This window comes from Choloepus didactylus, chromosome 4 (assembly GCF_015220235.1).
Source record: "Choloepus didactylus isolate mChoDid1 chromosome 4, mChoDid1.pri, whole genome shotgun sequence".
Classification (NCBI taxonomy): Eukaryota; Metazoa; Chordata; class Mammalia; order Pilosa; family Megalonychidae; genus Choloepus; species Choloepus didactylus.
This window is the reverse complement of record NC_051310.1, coordinates 19770427-19788692: the sequence shown is the minus strand read 5'-3', so window position 1 is coordinate 19788692 and position 18266 is coordinate 19770427. Positions and strand designations below refer to the sequence as shown.

The 18266-nt window shown below is 36.4% G+C and overlaps 1 protein-coding gene across 2 annotated transcripts in view; it reads left to right on the top strand.

The window, feature by feature from the left end:
- TTC8 (tetratricopeptide repeat domain 8) overlaps positions 1–18266 on the top strand; it is a 73346-nt gene that overhangs the window by 19312 nt on the left and 35768 nt on the right. For both annotated transcript variants that reach the window (XM_037832103.1, XM_037832104.1), the window contains exons 6-7: positions 811–855; positions 15715–15800. In XM_037832103.1, coding sequence (XP_037688031.1) covers positions 811–855; positions 15715–15800 — 131 coding nt within the window. The remainder of the gene's footprint in view (positions 1–810; positions 856–15714; positions 15801–18266) is intronic.

Sequence of the window (18266 nt, the reverse complement as noted above, 5' to 3'; positions counted from 1 at the left end):
TGAACTCCTCTGTCCATTTTTTTAATGGGTTGTTTGTCTTTTTGTTGTTGAGTTTAGGATTTCTTTATGTATTTTGGATATTAAGTCCTTGTCTGATATATGACTTGAAACTATACTTTCCCATTCTGTAGATTGTCTTTTTACTTTCTTCGTAATTTCTTTTGATGCACAAAAGTTTTTAATTTTGATGAAATCAAATTTATTTATCATTTCTTTTATTGCTCCTGATTTTGGTGTCATATATGAGAATCCTTTCCAGAAACCTGCATATTCTAGTCAGTGAGTTACTATAAATACCTTATAAGGAGAAATAGCTTTAAAAATTAAGCCAAAAACCCCCCATCTGGTTATACATGTAAACAGTACTTTGATTCAGAAGGAAATTTTAGCTTTTCCCATGTCTAACTTGTCATTATTAATATCATAATAACTGTTTGTAGAGAATGTAAAAAATTCGCTGAAGCTGTTGATTGTGACAGTCCTAAAGTTGGCCTTTAGGAAATAAAAATCAACTTCTCATTTGTCTCTTTCTAATAAAATAGCATGTGTAATGTGAAAAACTGTTCAGTTATATGAGCTTTCCAGTTAATGTTCTGCAAAAACAGGAATCAGTTGTAAATAGCCATGTTTTTCAGTGGGTGATTGTAACAAATGATGGATAGACCCTTTATTTATAAATACTAGGCATTAGAGTATCCTGTTATTTTGGTTCAATCCATTTGCTGTCATGACAGCTTTTGAATTTCGATATAAAATAGAGTGCTTTTGTTAAAATAAAATCTAATGCATTTTTGTTTTTTTTCTTCATAGGCTTTGTTTGAGTATATTTTTCATCATGAAAATGATGTTAAGACTGTAAGTTTTGAATTTTTGCTATTTTCATTTATTGTAATTTTTCTGATTTGGGAAGTTTAGATTCTGAAATATTCTGTTTCTTACCTTATAAACATATGGAATTGTTAAAGATTGGAGAACTGCTAATTCTTTCAGATCTGTCAGTTTCAATGGGAAATTTTTCTGTAAAAATAGAAGTAATAAGAACTGTGCATGCTCCATAGAGTATAGTATATAACTCTCCATTAAAAGGTAAGCTATAGATAATTGGGAATACTGCTTAACGTGTTTGTGGTAAAGTTTGTTCTTTATACTAATAGTTAGCATTGCTGATCCATTTTTTTTCTTTAGTCCATATGATGTATTACAGATTTATTAATACATGTATTTCTGACTTCATAGTATTAATTACTCCCTCCTCATTAACATTTTATGATGGAAAATTTCAAACATGCTGAAGTAGAGAGAAAAGAATAATGAGCCCATATCATCCATTGTTCTGGTTTGCTAATGCTGTCATTTTGCAAAACACAAGAAATGGATTGGCTTTTGCAAAGGGGGTTTATTTGGTTACAAAGTTACAGTCTTAAGGCCGTAAAGTGTCCAAGGTCAGGCATCAACAATAGGGTACCTTCAGTGGAGAAGGGCCATTGGCATTCGGAAAACCTCTGTTGCTGGGAAGGTGGGTGGCTGGCTTCTGCTTGATCCCCAGTTGTGTTTCAAAATGGCATTTTCCAAAATGTCAGCATCAACTTTCAACAGCCATCTTCGAAATGTCTCTGTAAGCTGCAGATGCTGCAAAATGTTTCTGTTTGTGAGCTTTTATAAGGCTCCAGTAATTAAATCAAGACCCAATCTGAATGGGTAGGGCCACACCTCCATGGAAACAATCCCATCAACAGGTCACACCCTAATCAAAGCTGTTACTAGTCACATCTCCATGTAAACAATCAAAAGGTTCCAACATAATCAACACTAATATGTCTGGCCCCACAAGATTGCATTAAAGAGCATGGCATTTTGGGGGACATAATACATCTAAACTGGCACACCCATCTTTCAGCTTTGACAATAATCATCTTAGTATTTTTTTAATCATTTTTAAAATTGTAAAATATAGCATATATACATAGAAGTGATAACTTTCCAAGTGAAGTTTAACAAGTAGTCAGAGAACAAATCTCAAAGAATATTGTAGGTTACAGTTCCACAGTTTTAGTTACATCCTTATTGTGCAATATAACATATACACACAAAAAGGGTAATATCTTTCAAAGTATGCTTTAAGAAGTAGTTATATAGGAAATTTCCAAAGACAGTTTCAATTATTTCCTTAGTGTGCAATATAAAATATATACAAAAGAGGTAATATTTTTCCAATTATGCTTTAACAAGTAGTTATATAGGAAATTTCCAAAGTTGTTATGAGTTATAGTACCATACTTTCAGTTATTTCCTTATTGTGAAATATAACATATATACAAAAAGGTGATAGGTTTCAAATTATAACTTAACAAGCAGCTATAGAAGAAATTTCAAAGGATGCTATGTGTTACAGTTCCACCATTTCAATTCTTTCCTTCTAGCTATTCTAATACCCCAGCAACTAAGAAAAAGAAAATTACATAAAGATTCAGTATTCATCATCCTTTGTTAAATTCCATCTTGTCTGTTGCTACCCCTTCCTCTAGTTTAATAACTTTCCCGATCTTCAGGGATGACTAGGTAGTGACCATCCTAAGTTGCTCTTGTTTAAGAAGAGATGTCAACTTATGAGAAAAAGGGACACATCTAGCTGATGTTCTTGAAGAGGCTGTTGCCTCTGGGTTTGGGGACTTAGCTGGCATAGGAGTTCTCCGAAGGATTTATGTTTCTGAAAAATCAACTTAGTGAGTAAAACTTAGATAGGGATCTGGGTATTCTTTAAGGTTTTTAGGACTACTGTTGACTTGGGCTCATAAAACTGTGGTCATTTGGCATAGTAACCTCCAAGACAGCCTCTTGACTCGATTTGAATTCTCTTAGCCACTGAAACCTTACTTTGTTGCTTTTCTTTTCCCCCTTTTGATCAAAAAGGCATTCTCAGTCCCTCAATGCCAGGGTCAAGCTGATTCATGGGATCTGTGTCCCACGTCACCAGGAAGACTCATTCATCTGGGGGGTCCTGTCCCATGTCAAGGGGTGGGTGATGAATTTATTTGCAGAGTTTAGGCTTAGAGAGAGAGAGCCACATTTGAGCAACAAAAGAGGTTCCCTGGAGGTGACTCCTGGACATAATTGTAGGTGAGCTTAGCCTCCCTTTTACAACCATAAGTTTCAGGTAAGCAAGCCTGAAGATCGAGGGCTTGACTTATAAAGTAGGGGGTTTCTAAGTTCACATAGCATATTTTATGTCCACAATAATCCATCCATATCTCAAATTATCATCACTTAGTTGTACAGTCCTCATTACTCTCCTTTTGAAACAACCTCATGACCCAAAACATCTCATAGCTCTTGTCAGCTCTTAATTATTTGTCCCTAGCATTTGTGTAGTACTAGTATGGTATTCCTATTAATTATAGTTCCTAGTATGCAATAGGTAGATTTTTTCCATATACCTTTCTGTTGTCAACTCTCTGTTCTAGTGTCATACCTTAGAAGTATATCATGCAAGCCCCATCTATATTTGTGGTGCTTATCTGTGGGAAACATGCCTTTAAACAACCCCTTTCAATCCTATTTGCCTTCAATACAGCTCTGATACTTACACACTCTCATTAACAACAATCATTGCCCCTAGCCATTACCATACCTTTGAATTCACCATCATAAACATAGCTGAACATATTAGTTTATCCTACCCCCTCACTAGCTACTGTCTATCACTAGTTCCCCAATATTCTATACTATAAGACATTGATCTTACATTGTTCATAGAAGTGGTAACATACAATATCTCTCCTTTTGTGTCTGACTTATTTCACTCAGCATTGTATCTTCAAGGTTCATCCGTGTTCCATATGTTTCAAACCCTGTTCCTTCTTACTGCTGCATAGTATTCTGTCATATTTGTATACCACATTTTGTTTATCCATTTGTCTGTTGAAGGACACTTGGATTGTTTCCATTTCTTGGCAATTGTGAACAATGCTGCTATGAAAATCAGTGTACAAATGTCTGTTCATGTCACTGCTTTCATTTCTTCTGGGTATATACCAAGAAGTGGAATTGCCAGATTATAGGGTAATTGAATATCTAGTTTTCTGAGAAACCCCCAAACTGTCTTCCACAGCACAGGCTGTACCATTATACATTCCCACCATCAATGAATAAGGGTTCCAATTTCTCTACATCCTCTCCAGCATTTATTGTTTCCTGTTTGTTTAATGGCAGCCATTGTTAGTGGTGTGAGATGGTATCATAATTGTGGTTTTGATTTGCATTTCCCTAATAGCTAGTGAAGATGAACATTTTTTCATGTGTTTTATAGCCATTTGTGTTTCCTCTTTGGAAAAATACCTTTCCATATCTTTTGCCCATTTTGAATTTGGGCTGTTTGTACTACTGTTGTTGAGTTGTAGGATTTCTTTATATATACAGTATATCAGTCTCTTATTAGATATATGGTTTTCAAATATTTTCTCCCATTGTGTTGGCTGCTGCTTCACCTTTTGGAAAAAAAAATTTTTATGCATAGAAGCTTTTGATTTTGAGGAGTTCGCATTTATCTATTTTTTCTTTTGTTGCTTGTGCTTTGGGTATAAGGTCTAAGAAGCGACCTCTTAATGCTAGGTCTTGAAGAAGTTTCCCTACATTATCTTCTAGGAGTTTTATGGTACTCTTATGTTGAGGTCTTTGATCCACTTTGAGTTATTTTTTGTATAGAGTGAGAGGTAGGGGTCCTCTTTCATTCTTTTGGATATGGATATCCAGTTTTCCCAGACCCATTTGTTGAAGAGACTGTTCTGTCCTAGTTCAGTGGATTTGGGGGCCTTATCAAAAGATTTGTTTGTACTTCTCTAATTGCTCCAAATTTTGTGTATCTTACAGCTTTTTAATTTGTTCATTTGGTTTTTCCATATCTTTTAGATTCTTCAAGTGCTTTATAATTTTCTGTTTACTTGTCTTGGTAGGGTTATTTTGGGAAATATTATATACAATTTGGTAAAGCTCTAGCTTGCTGGAGTGCAGTTTCCCAGTCCTACCGACAGGTGGGTCTGTGGAGGTACAGCTTGCTGGAGTGTAGTTTCCCTAACCTACCAGCAGGTGGCACTCTCAAGTAGGTCTACCCTGAACTTCTGTGCAGCGGGCAGAGTCTAATCCTGGTGGGAAACCAATCAGCGTACCGGATCTCAGTGTGCACTGTAGACTGCTTGTCCTGGGGCTGCAGTGTGGGCCCTGAGCAGGTAGGCAGGGAGTCTGCTCAAGGGCACCCCGCAGATGGAACGTGGGCCCTGCCTGCTGTCTGCCTGTGAATCTCTGGAGTGTAGGAGGGGCTCCTGATCATCAATATGGCTCCTCTTCCTGCCCCGTTTCTTTCCGTTGCTCACCCCTGGATTCCCGTGGAGGGAGCATAAATGCTGGCCCTGGGGTTCCCTCAAGGGAGCTTCCTGCTGTCTGGCTTTGGAGGATCACCTCCCCAGCTAACCTCCAAGGTAGGTGTGTGGGCATGCAGAGCCGCTGCTCACTCCCTTGCCCGGTGGCAGTCTGGTCGGGAAACAACTCATCCTGTCTCTCCAGCCGCCATCTCGCTTCTGTTTTTGTCGGTGTCCCCTCCACATACTGTGGGGGCCCTTTACTGCTGGTCACAACTCAAAACCATAGTCCCTGGCATCCTCCCGCCCCTCTAGTTACTTTCATGGAGAAGACCGTTCCTCCTGACCTACTCCACCATCTTACCGGAAGTCTCCATCTTAGTATTTTCTTGACAGAAAATTTTAAGGTTATGTGTGTATGACTTTTTAAATTTGTTTCAACTTTTACATGCTGGCATGCAAATGAGTAGTAACCTTACAGATTCTGCAAATCAAGTGTAATTAATTCTGTAGTGTCTAATGTCTATATTTTTCCCCCTTTTCCTTCTAGTTCATAAAGAAAGCTTTATATCCATTTATTAAAGTATTCAGATTGAAAAAAACACCTTTCTTAATTTTGCTTTCTTTGTGCCAACCGCTATGCTATGCACTGAGAACTCATAAAAATATGATACTTTTTCCTGCCTCTACAAACTATGCAATCTGGTTGAAGAATAAAATTGACATAAGTGAAACAATTAAAGAAGAAGTAACAGTCAAACTGTGAAATTGTAATTGAGTAGCAAAATAAAAAAATTCAAAAGAGGGGAATAGTAAAGATTCATAAAATGAGTAGGCTTTATATGGAAAGGAGGGAGAACAAATTTAAAGAAAGGGTACAAACATGAGTAGGGTATGGAATGAGAAATAAATAGGCCTTAACCTCAAAAATGGGAGAATCAGGGGACATCTTAAAGAAAGAAGTGACAGAACTTGATGATGGATTTGACATGGAGGATATAGCAAAGACACAGTCCAAACCTGTCTCTTAAGGATGTTATGAAAAAAATATTGGTTTTACTAACAGAAATGGGATAATTAGGGAAAGCAAATCAGTTTGTAAAGAAGCTGAGTAATTCACTTAAAGGCATATTGAGTTTGGAATCACAAAAGGAGATACCATTGCATGTATTGAGAGATATGGAACTAAAATGTTAGTAAGGGTCTGGGCCAGAGAAACACAATATTGGAGTTATCTATGATAAAGTGGTAGTAGATGTGGTTATGAAGGGAAAAGAGGAAACTAGGGATGGGGCAACTGAGAAACCATACACATTTCTATAAATAAAAGTTAGTGTATGCCATTTTCACTTGACATAAAGATAGTCAGAAGCTTTTGGTGTGAATGTATGTAAAATCATAATCATACTGTCATTAAAAAGAAAAATCCAAATAGTCAACTGTTTCATAAGTAAATTTCTAAAATTACTACAGTATCATAAAGCTATATTCTTGATTTTTTGACAATTAATTTATTTATTGAAGAGACATTTATTCGTTTATCCAATATATATGTATTTAAATTGATATTGTTCACATACCATGTAATTATCCAAAGATCCAGAGTGTGCAATCAGTTGCCCATAGTACCATCATACAGCTGTGCATCCATCACCACAATTAGTTTTTTTTCTGTTTTTAGAACATTTTCTGACCCCAGAAAAGAAATAAAGACAAAAAAAAAAGGAAACTCAAATCCTCCCATACCCCTAACCACCCCTCCTCCACTATTGATTCATGGTATTGGTATAGTACATTTGTTATCATTGATGGAAGAACATTAAAATACTACTAACTGTAGTATATAGTTTGTGCTAGGTATATATTTTTTCCTATATGCCACTCTATTATTAACTTCTAGTTATAGTGTCATACATTTGTTCTAGTTCATGAAAGAGATTTCTAATATTTGTACAGTTAATCACGGACGTTGTCCACACAGGATTCACAGTTTTATATATTCCCATCTTGTAACCTCCATCTTTCCTTCTGGTGGCATATGTGACTCTGAGCTTCCCCTTTCCACCACATTCACAGACCATTCAGCACTGTTAGTTATTCTCACAACATGCTACCATCACCTCTGTCCATTTCCAAAGGTTTCAGTTCACCGTAGTTGAACATTCTGCTCATAATAAACAACCACTACCCATTCTTTAGCCTCGTTCTATATCCTGGTAACTTATATTTCATGTCTATGAGTTTACATATTATAATTAGTTCATATCAGTGAGACCCTGCAATATTTGTCTTTATGTGCCTGTCTTACTTCACTCAATATAGTGCCCTCAAGTTTTCATCAACCCATTTTTTTTTAAGATGGTTTTGTTCACACAGTATACATTCCTTCCTAAGTAAACAATCGATGGTTTCCTGTATAGTCATATATTTATGTATTCACTACCATCACCACTATCTATATAAATATCTCTATTTCTTCCATAAAGAAGGAGGAAGAGTCAAAGATGGTAGAGAGACAAAAGAAAAAGAATGAGAGAAAAATGAAGACATGACTGCTAGAAATCAACAAAAGGAAAGATAGCATTAAACTAAAGTAGAATAAAGAGTTAGACAACATCACCAATTCCAAGAAGTCCCATACCCCTCCCGTATGTCTCCTTCTTATATGCATTTAGCTTTGGCATATTGCCTTTGCTACATTAAAGGAAGCATAATACAATGTTTCTGTTAATTACAGTCTCTAGTTTTCATTGATTGTATTCCTCTTTCAGCCATACTCACAGTCATCTTTGTTCAGTGTACTTACATTGCTGTGCTACTATCACCTGAAATTGTGATCCAAACCTCTCACTCCTATCTTTTCCGATCTGTCTGTAGTGCTCCCTTTAGCATTTCCTGAAGAGCAGGTATCTTGTTCACAAACTCTGTCATTGTCTGTTTGACAGAGAATATTTTAAGCTCTCCCTCATACTTGAAGGACAGTTTTGCTGGATATAGAATTCTTGGTTGGCGGTTTTTCTCTTTCAGTATCTTAAATATATCACCCCACTTCCTTCTTGCCTCCATAGTTTCTACTGAGAAATCTGCATATAGTCTTATCAAGCTTCCTTTGTATGTGATGAATTGTTTTTCTCTTGCTGCTTTCAGGATTCTCTCTTTATCTTTAATGTTTGATAATGTGATTATTAAGTGTCTTGGTGTAGACCTGTTCAGATCTATTCTGTTTGGGGTATGCTGCGCTTATTGGATCTGTAATTTTATGTCTTTCATAAGAGATGGGAAATTTTCATTGATTATTTCCTCTTTTATTGCTTCTGCCCCTTTTCCCTTCTCTTCTCCTTCTGGGACACCTATGACATGTACATTCATGCATTTCATGTTGTCATTCAGTTCCCTGAGACATTGCTCATATTTTTCCATTCTTTTCCCTATCCTTTTGTGTGTAGGATTTCAGGTGTCTGATTCTCCAGTTCCTGAGTGTTTTCTTCTGCCTCTTGAGATCTGCTGTTGTATGTCTCTATTGTGTCTTTCATCTCTTGTGTTGTGCCTTTCATTTCCATAGATTCTGCCAGTTGTTTTTTTGAACTTTCGATTTCTACCTTCTGTACGCCCAGTGTTTCCTTATACACTTCATCTCTTTTGCCATATCTTCCCTAAGCTTTTTGAATTGATTTAGCATTAGTTGTTTCAATTCCTGTATCTCAGCTGAAGTGTAAGTTTGTTCCTTTGACTGCGTCATAACTTCATTTTTCTTAGCGTAGGTTGTAGTTTTCTGTTGTCTAGGCATCTGGTTTCCTTGGTTACTGCAGTCAGGTTTTCCCAGGCCATAATGGGTTCAGATGTTGGAAGGATGCAACAGTATCCAGTTTCCCTGAGGGTCTCTTAGAAGATTGGTACACCCTGTGAGGTCTCAAGCTGCTGTGCTTTTCTGCCCAGCAGGTGGTGCCTGTCAGCCTGTTACTCCCAACTGGTATAGGGAGGTATGGGCTATGGCTGTTTTCCCCCAGACTCTGGGGTCTGGTTCTGAATGGAAGGCAGATAGTAGAGCTTGGTACCACCATCTTCCTCTTAGGGAATACACACTCCCTAGGGAGAGGTCATTAGCATTTAAATAGTCTCTCTGGCTCTGCTCCCTCCACCCTTGTCTGGGTCAGAGTGCTGGAATCTGAAAATGGCTAAGGCTTTCTCCACTGAGCCAAAAAAGGGACAGAAAGCCCCCCATTAGGGCCAGTCTGCAGCCCCACTCAGTTTCATCTGTCAGCCAGAGACAGCACCTGGTCCTCTGGGCTCCCCCTCCCTCCCAGAGAGGTCTTCCTGGCTCTCTGTGGTCAGTCATCACCAAAAGCCTCTGTCTGCTTGTTGGGGATTCATAGCTTGTATTGAGCAGTTCACCTTTGTTAATTAAAACCCCAGTTGGCGCTCAGCTGAATTATATTCACTTGCTGGGAGAGTGCTGCTCTCTAGCACTGCGAGGCTTCACAGTTCGGGCTGTGGGGGGAGGGGCTCCTGGCTTGGGTCTGCAGTTTTTACTTACAGATTTTATGCTGCGATCTTGGGCATTTCTCCCAATCCACTGTTGTATGATGTGGGGACAGTCACGATTATCTCCCAGCAGTTATTCTAGATTATTTACTAGTTGTTCCTGGTTGTTTATTAGTTGTTCCAGAGGGACTAACTAACTTCCACTGCTCTCTGTGCTGCCATCTCCTTCTGTCTCCCTATCCAATATTTTTGAGTATCTGCATTGTGACTGGCACTGTTCTAGGCCCAGAAATTTCAGAGTGAAGAAAATCAAGTCTCTGCTCTGCTCTTTTGGACATTATATTCTGGTTGGATAAGGAATACAGATAATAAAGAAGTGAATTGAAGAATACCTAAAATGTCATGGGATAATAAGTACTATGAAAAAAGAAAGCAGAAGCAAGGAAGGAAATTAGTGTATAGATAATGAAATGGGGGAACATGGTATTTTGGATGGTGTGGGGGCAGTCAGTTACATTCTCTCTGAAAAGACAGTATTTAAGTAGAAACCTGAATGAAGGGGACAGGAGCCATGTAGTTACGTGTGAGAAGAGCATTTCAGGCAGAGAGAACATTGACTGCAAAGCCCTGAGTTGTAGAAGCATGCTTGGGTTGTATAAGGAACAGTGCGGAGGCCAGTGTTGCTGCAGTGTGGTCTTTGTGGGGGAGGAGTTGTAGGTGATGAGTTCAGAAAGTCATCTGGTTTTGTAGGTCACAGTGATGATGTGTTTATTAATAGAGTCATCTTGAGACTGTCATTGTACATCTTAGCACATGCATAGTGTGGTGGAGAAATGGGAACCGCGTTAAAAAACACAGGATGAATTCCCTGCTGTAACTGACTTATATTCTAAAGTCTCATAGCACATATTATGCATTATAGAGTACTTTCATGGTTCTTCACATGTATTTTTTTTTTAATTTGATCTTATCTAAACAAATAGAGCAGTGACTTCCAGTGTTATCCAGTTTCCAGAATATAAAACAGATAAAAAGGGAAGCTACTTGAATTAAAGCAGGGGCAGCAGAATAAGAACACACCCATTTAGCTTCCCCCCAATCCCATGAGCTCCTGCCCCTCAAGTCCTAGAGCTGTTGGGTGGTTCCCAAACCAGGCTGCATTTCTGAACTACCTGGGAAATTTTAACATGATAGATTTCTGGATCTCTCCTAGACTTCTTGACTCAGAATCTCCAAGGTTGCTGCTAGTAAATCTATTTTTAGTAAAAGCTCCACAAGTGACACTAATGTTCAGCCAGGGTTGGGAGCTACTGCTGTAGAATGTAGTTTGAAAACCCATGATTAATCGGAGACTCTTATGCTAGATCTTCTAATGTAGGGGAATATTGCTGGGAAGCATTAGCAGAACTTGAAGGCCAGAGTATAGACAACATACTAAAACTAACAAACAAGGGGAGGTGTGTTTCCTGGCTCCATGAAAGAAATCGGTGAATTGTAAAGGAAAGGGAAATTTTGGTACTATTTTGGGAAAAGTTTTATTTAAAAAAGTAGATCAGGAGATTCTCAAAGGGAATATAACACAGCAAAAATAACTCAAATATAACTCAGTAACGTGAAATTGATTCAAAATGCTATTGAGAACTGGAGTCCCAGTTATACATTTTGTATTTCATTGTAGGAACTGTAAAAGACTCTTTAATATATTAGGAACAGGCAATGTTGAGCACAACTTTTGACTCTTTTTGAAATAGGTCTTTATATTTTATTAAACAGCACTGTTGAGAAAATTTGTTTAAAGATATTTAATCAGTGAAGAATTTTAAAAATTTAAACTTCAAAATTTAAACAATAGAGTATTTCACAGATTTGGTTGGACTTGTGAAGCAGTCACAAATGAAAAAGATTTATAAATTCATATATGAACAGAAATAAAACTGAAAATAATAGGACGAGAAGGGAGAAATATTTTTATCAAGCATGATTTAAAGTTAGTGTTTGTTATATATACATGCATTTTTGAATTTGTTAGAAAAAGCTTATCTGGATTTGTTAGAAAAAAATTTGTGGAAATAACCTAAATATAAACATACAATTTCCATTAGATAAAATAACAGTAAACAAGACACATTAGAGATGTACTTTCTCACTAACAACACATATGTAAAATAAAAAGTCTTTGGACCTACAATTTTATATTTATGAAGTATTAAAAAATACTGCTGGGGAAGAATACAATAAGTTGTTTCACTCGTATGTTATAGGTGATATTGTGAATGGCTTAATGATTTTGGAGTTCAATATGATAATGTATGCAGGTGGCCATAAAGATATTTGTTCACTTTGCTCAAGTAATTTTGCTTCTCATGAAATTCTAATAAAAAGTAAAGTGGTATAATTGTAAAGATATTCATTGTAGCATGAGATGTAGTAGCAAAAAAACCTGAAACACAATGTACATTTCAACAATAAAGGACAATTTCCATAAATTGTGACAAAAGTATGATGGAATTTTATGCAGCTATTAAAAATTGTAATTATAAAAACTAGGCAGAAACATGAAAAATGTTTATATAAATGATTTCTCAGGACCATATCTGAAAGCAAAGTCAGCAGCCTGTAGTAAGCACTAAATCTAACCTTGGGAAGTTAGAATATGTAAAAAAATGTTTAGAGTTACATCTTTTTCTGGAAAGTCCTGTTTATATTAAATGTAAGAGTAGATATAATCTATTTGCTGGAAAAGGTCTTTATAACAATTAAATTAAAATTAATATGTTCAGTTATTTACAATGCATTCCTGAATTGAGCTGATTGGAAATATATTTTCCTGGTATTTCCAGAGATGATGGCAACTGAAGTTATATTTTTTCCTCCTTTTTTGCTTTCATTTTTATTTCTGGCTGGAGGATGGGGTGGGAGTGGATGGAGAGAAGAAAAATAAGTGTATCAAAGTAGTGTGTTGCTTGTTTAATTTGCATAGCTTTCAAGTGGAGATGCTGATTTTTCAAGTGCATTTGAGTCTCAGTGTGGTGACACCATTCCTTTATAATATGTATATTTAGAGGTCTCCTCTGAAGCAAGAGAAGATGGGGAACACAAGGAATAGTAATTATTCTTGCAGTAGGACATTGAAGGAACTCATCTGGCATTCCTTTCGGAAGAGTTAATAGTAAGAAGCAGACAATAATGTGGGATGCATTTTGAGATAATAGAACTGTGAAATATAAGAGTTACTTTAACTAAGCTGTTGGATAACATAATTATCTTAATGCTGGCTAAAGAATAGATGTTTTCCAACCTGGAGAGAAAGAATAATAAGTATTATAAAAATAAGAATCCTCTTTTACCTAATAGCCTGAGCTGCTTTTTTTTTTTTTTTAATTTTATTATTATTTTTTTTAGAGATGTTGTGGGTTTACAAAACAATCATGCAAATACAGGATTCCCATACACCACCCCACCACCAACACTTGTGTTGGTGTGGAAAATTTGTTACAATTGATGATAATGTAACTGGTGCCCTCCTGGCAACAGTGCCAGGCAGAACCCTGTCCCAGGTTCAGGACTCTTGCTTCAGAAAGAATTCAGAGACGAGAGGGGCCAGTAGGAATTAGTAGTAAAGTTTACTGAAGAAAGAGAGAAACAGTACATGTTAAAGAGAGAATGTGGATGTGTTCAAGGGAGAAGCACACACTGAGTAGTAGTGGGGTAGCTTATTAAATAGAAAGTTTTACAGTGATTTTCTTATCTGGACCTTTGAACACCTGGTGTCTTCTTTGTTCTAGGAGGAGATAGCTTAAGGGAACTTGTGACCTGCTATCTAAAATTTGTCTTTGGGCAAAGGTTTAACAACCCCATGCTTTTTGTCATTAACTAAGAATTTGCTTTGGGCCCATGATTTTACAAGCATTTATGGTTTGGGGAGGTTTTAGAGCTTCAGGGGAAATTTTTGTCCCATGAGGTTTGCAGCTGAAGTTTGGGTTTTGCATTAACGCTTTCATAGCTGAATAGAAGACCAGGGGCCACAGCCTTGATGCCCTGTTCTATCCTGCCTCAATAACACTTTTTTTGTAATTCTATTTTTTTAATAGTCGTTACATTTGTTACAATTGATGAAAGAGTTTTAAAGTACTATCATTACTATTGTCCATAGTTTATGTTGGGGTATTTTCCCCTCATATTCCTGACCTATTATTATTATTTTTTTAATGCATGTCTTTATTTTATTACTCATCTACCCCTATACTGGATAAAGGGAGTGTTAATCACAAGTTTTTTACAATCACATGATCACATGATAAAAGCTATATATTTATATTTATACAATTATCAAAGATCAAGTCTACTGGATTACAGTTCAACAGATTCAGGTATTTCCTTCTAGCTATTCTGATACACTAGATACTAAAAAGAAATATCTATATAATGTATCAGTAATCCTAATCATTTGTCAAATCCTAATTTCTGACTTACACCTCTTCCTTCTCATTTGATCATTCTTTCAGTCTTAAGGAGTTTCTGAGCAATGACCATTTTAGGTTCTTTGTGCTGGAAAGGGGTGTTGACCTTATGAGGTAGAAGAATAGAACTGGTTGATGTTCTTGGAGAGACTGGTACCTCAAGGTTTCAAGGCTTATCTGGCATAAGAACAATCTGGAGACCTTAAGTTTCTGAAAAAATAAACTTACTAAATAATACATTTGTAGAGTCTTTGATAGAACTCAGGTATTCTTTAGGGTTTTCAGGAATACTGTGGGTTGGGGCTTGGTTTACTGAGGCAATTTGCGATATCTGGTTGAGGCTTGCATAAGAGTAACCTCCGGAATGTCCTTGTAACTCTGTTTGAAATCTCTTAGCCATTGAGATTTGATTTTGTTTCATTTCTTTTCTCCCTTTTGGTCAAGAAGGCATTGAAATTCCCATGATGCCAGGGCCAGGCTCATCCCTGGGAGTCATGTCCCATGTTACCAGGGAGATTTACACCCCTGGGAGTTATGTCCCATGTAGGGGTGGGTAGTGGGTTTGTTTGCAGAGTTTAGCCTGAGCTTTTAATCACCACATCTTTATATGAGCTTCTAATTTCTATGAGCTTCAAATTTGTCTGAAGACTGGTTTGCTTTCCCCTTCGAAAAATTGGTTTCTCCTTCCTCTGTATAAAATTCTAATCTTATTTAGTCATCTCTTGTCTGATCTGGAATAATCACTAGAAGTAACAAACTAGAAGACATTGGAGAAATGAGATAAACAGATGAAAATATTAAAGCCACTAAGGAGACCTTTTTTCAGTCTCAAGCACAGGAAAGGCTGACCCTTGGAATTACTGAAACATAAAGTGATGTCAGAATAATGGGAGGATGGTTGTTGAAGATGGTAATTATTCAGTCACCCCAACTCCTTTCACTCTTCTTCATGACCACTTTTTTCAAACTTTTTTTTTTTGTCTATTCACTTGATCTTTCTCTTGTTTCTCTACATCTGTCTTTAAAATGGGGCCTGCAATTAGACCTTGCTAACACACCAAAGGCTTCCACTCCCACTGAGTTTGAAGGCATTTTGAATCATTAGACAGAAATTAAATTGTGGGAAGAGAGTTTAAAAATTATGGATTCTAATGTCAATTTTATGCTTTGCATACTAAAATTGTATTCAAATATATTTCACATCTCCTCTCTGATCAATGTTAATATCTCATCTTCTGTCAGCCCTCTGGTCTGGAACTGATAAATTAGGGAAAATTGGTATGGCCATCTGGAAATAGGAACAACTGGAGTTTCTGTTGGATTTCTAATGCATGTTTTTATTAATGTTAAGTATATGGTTTATTATTTATTGCTTCTAAATAAAAAAGAAAATCCTAATCTAAAATGAATTGTTTTTTAAGGCTTTGGATTTGGCTGCCCTTTCCACAGAGCATTCTCAATACAAGGACTGGTGGTGGAAAGTACAGATTGGAAAATGTTACTACAGGTAAAATTATAATTATTTTTGAAGAGCTTAAGTGTGGCAACCTATTTTAGAGTCTCAAGTCTAATTTTGTTGAAGAAATGAGAATTGTGTCTTTGACTAACTTGAGAAAGCATTTGCTTAACACATATTAGCAATAAGAACTGACATCTTTTGAATAATAACCTTTTAGAGCTGGGAGGAGGAAACTTGAATATCATCAGATCCAATTCCCTTTTTCAGATAAGGAAGATGAGGCCTGAGAGAGGCTGTAATTTGCATAAGGAACTAGTTAGTAAGAGACTTAGAACTAGAACCAAGTCTATTGATTCCAGTCTAGTTCTCTTGGCTCTCAAGTCATTTTTATTTACACTAATGCCTCACATCTCACAGTTAAGAGATGGCTACCCCATGCATTCCATTATCGCAGTTAAATCTCACAGTATTCCTAGTTTCTATTATCCTTTTTTTCCAAATAAGAAAAATTGAGTCTCAGAAAGATAAAATGACCTTCCAAATTCATATAGCTAGTAAGTGGCAGAGAAGAATTAGAGTTCAGCTTTCTGACTCCAATTCTCTTGTTATTTCCACAATTCCACATTGTTTCTCCAAGACCTGAGTATTCTAACATTAATTCACTTAATGTTTAAATAGATTTATTTCTCCCATTATTGTGCCCTCCTTTTCAAGTAAATCAAAACGACTTGGCATTCTCCTAACTTGTTTTTTACTATCCTGCCTCTGTGTTCTATCTGAAATGTCTCCCTTTCCCCACCATATCTAGCCGTCAAAATCTTGCCGTCACTTTCTCCCTGGAACTATGTTGATTTACTCCCTCTTTGCTCTCAAAGTACTTTGTTTCTTCTTGGCTTTAAATAATTAAAGTTCTTTGTGAACATGTTTTGTTTTACTCTTTGATATACTAGTGCATGGTTGTTAATCGTCTTCATTGTTACATCCCTTACAATCATGAAACATGCGTGCATTTGATGTTTGACAATGTTGAATTAAATTGGAGAGAAAAATTTGGCAGCTGTTGGGGATAGTTTCTGAACTCTGACTCTCTGATACTGGCCTATACTCATTAACTTGACTGATGTTTTCATTGTTCCTAGACTTGCTTTATACATGGCCCACTCCATTTCCTTTGCACAAGAATTCATGTGGCAAATTATTTTTTGATAGTACTGGAAGAGTTATCTTCTGAAGATGGGGTAATCGAAAACACATGACCCATCCTTTTCTTCTTCCTTTACTCTGGCTTCTAGGTAGCACAATAGGTCTGGTTGCTTATTTGTTTTTCAATTTGTTTATACGTCCATCTGCAAGAGAAAGAAATTCCATTTCTGTTTTTTTTATTGTAATCACTTTTTTTTTTTTTTGAAGGAGTTACAGTAAAAATCTTTATTTAGGTTTGGTCAGTACAGGTAAGATATACTGGAGTCACAGAGCAATATGCATTAACAGGATACAACAGTTCATAAAAACTGAGTGACTATGCATACAAATTTTTTAAATATTCAGTCACATGAAGAGAAAATGCACGTGTGTGGTGGAAAAAACTGTATCTAACACTGAAACTACTATAGGACTCCATAAAAAAGTCCAACTTTTAGTGATAAAACTACTGTACTGGGCAAACTTGGCAGTCATAAACCCACATCTACTATAACAAATCTGAATGTTGCATAAGTGTAATAACAGTATGAGTAAGAATGCCCTTACACAGCACAGGTTCTAAATATACACAGATTTATACAGATGTCATTGTGTTATACTTTAAGGAAAGATCTCCATTTCCAACTTCACATTAACTCATATATAAAAGTAACTTGACCCTACACATAATGTCCTTTTAGCAACATTCAAAGTAACTGTTAACAATTTCCAAAGTGGCAGAGGTATTGAAGCCAAAAAAAAAAAAAAAAGGAAGGAAGAAAAAAGAAAAAACAAAAGAAAAAAAAAACACCAATAAAAAGGCAAATTGTGACAGAAAAAGTATGCATTAATTCTCTGGACAGTATAAATAACACTGTATAAAATTAATGACACTGTATAAAGTTAAATGACACTGTATAAAAATTTACTGGAAAAACATATTGTAATCACTTTTAAATCATTTTTGGAAAGAGGCAGGTTATTAGATAAAACTATACAGACTCATGGAATTAGCATTCCAGAATTCAGTCACTGAACTTCAGCCAGTATTTAAGATTTGCGTGTTCAGTTGAAGTTATGTAAATAAATATGCTGTTTTCCAGAACTTTAGAGTTCTTTGATAGCATTTAATAAATACTCCTTGTGAAATTTGTGGGACCTTTAAGAGGTGGGGGCTTTCTGCCACATCATGCATCGTCTAACTTTACACCAGGTTTTGGGGATCACCTCTAATCCCTTTAATCCCAAATCTTCCAACAGTTATTTGGTTATCAGCCACACCAATGCTTGAGACTTGGGTTATAAAAAAGATCAAGGATATTCTCTCAGGAC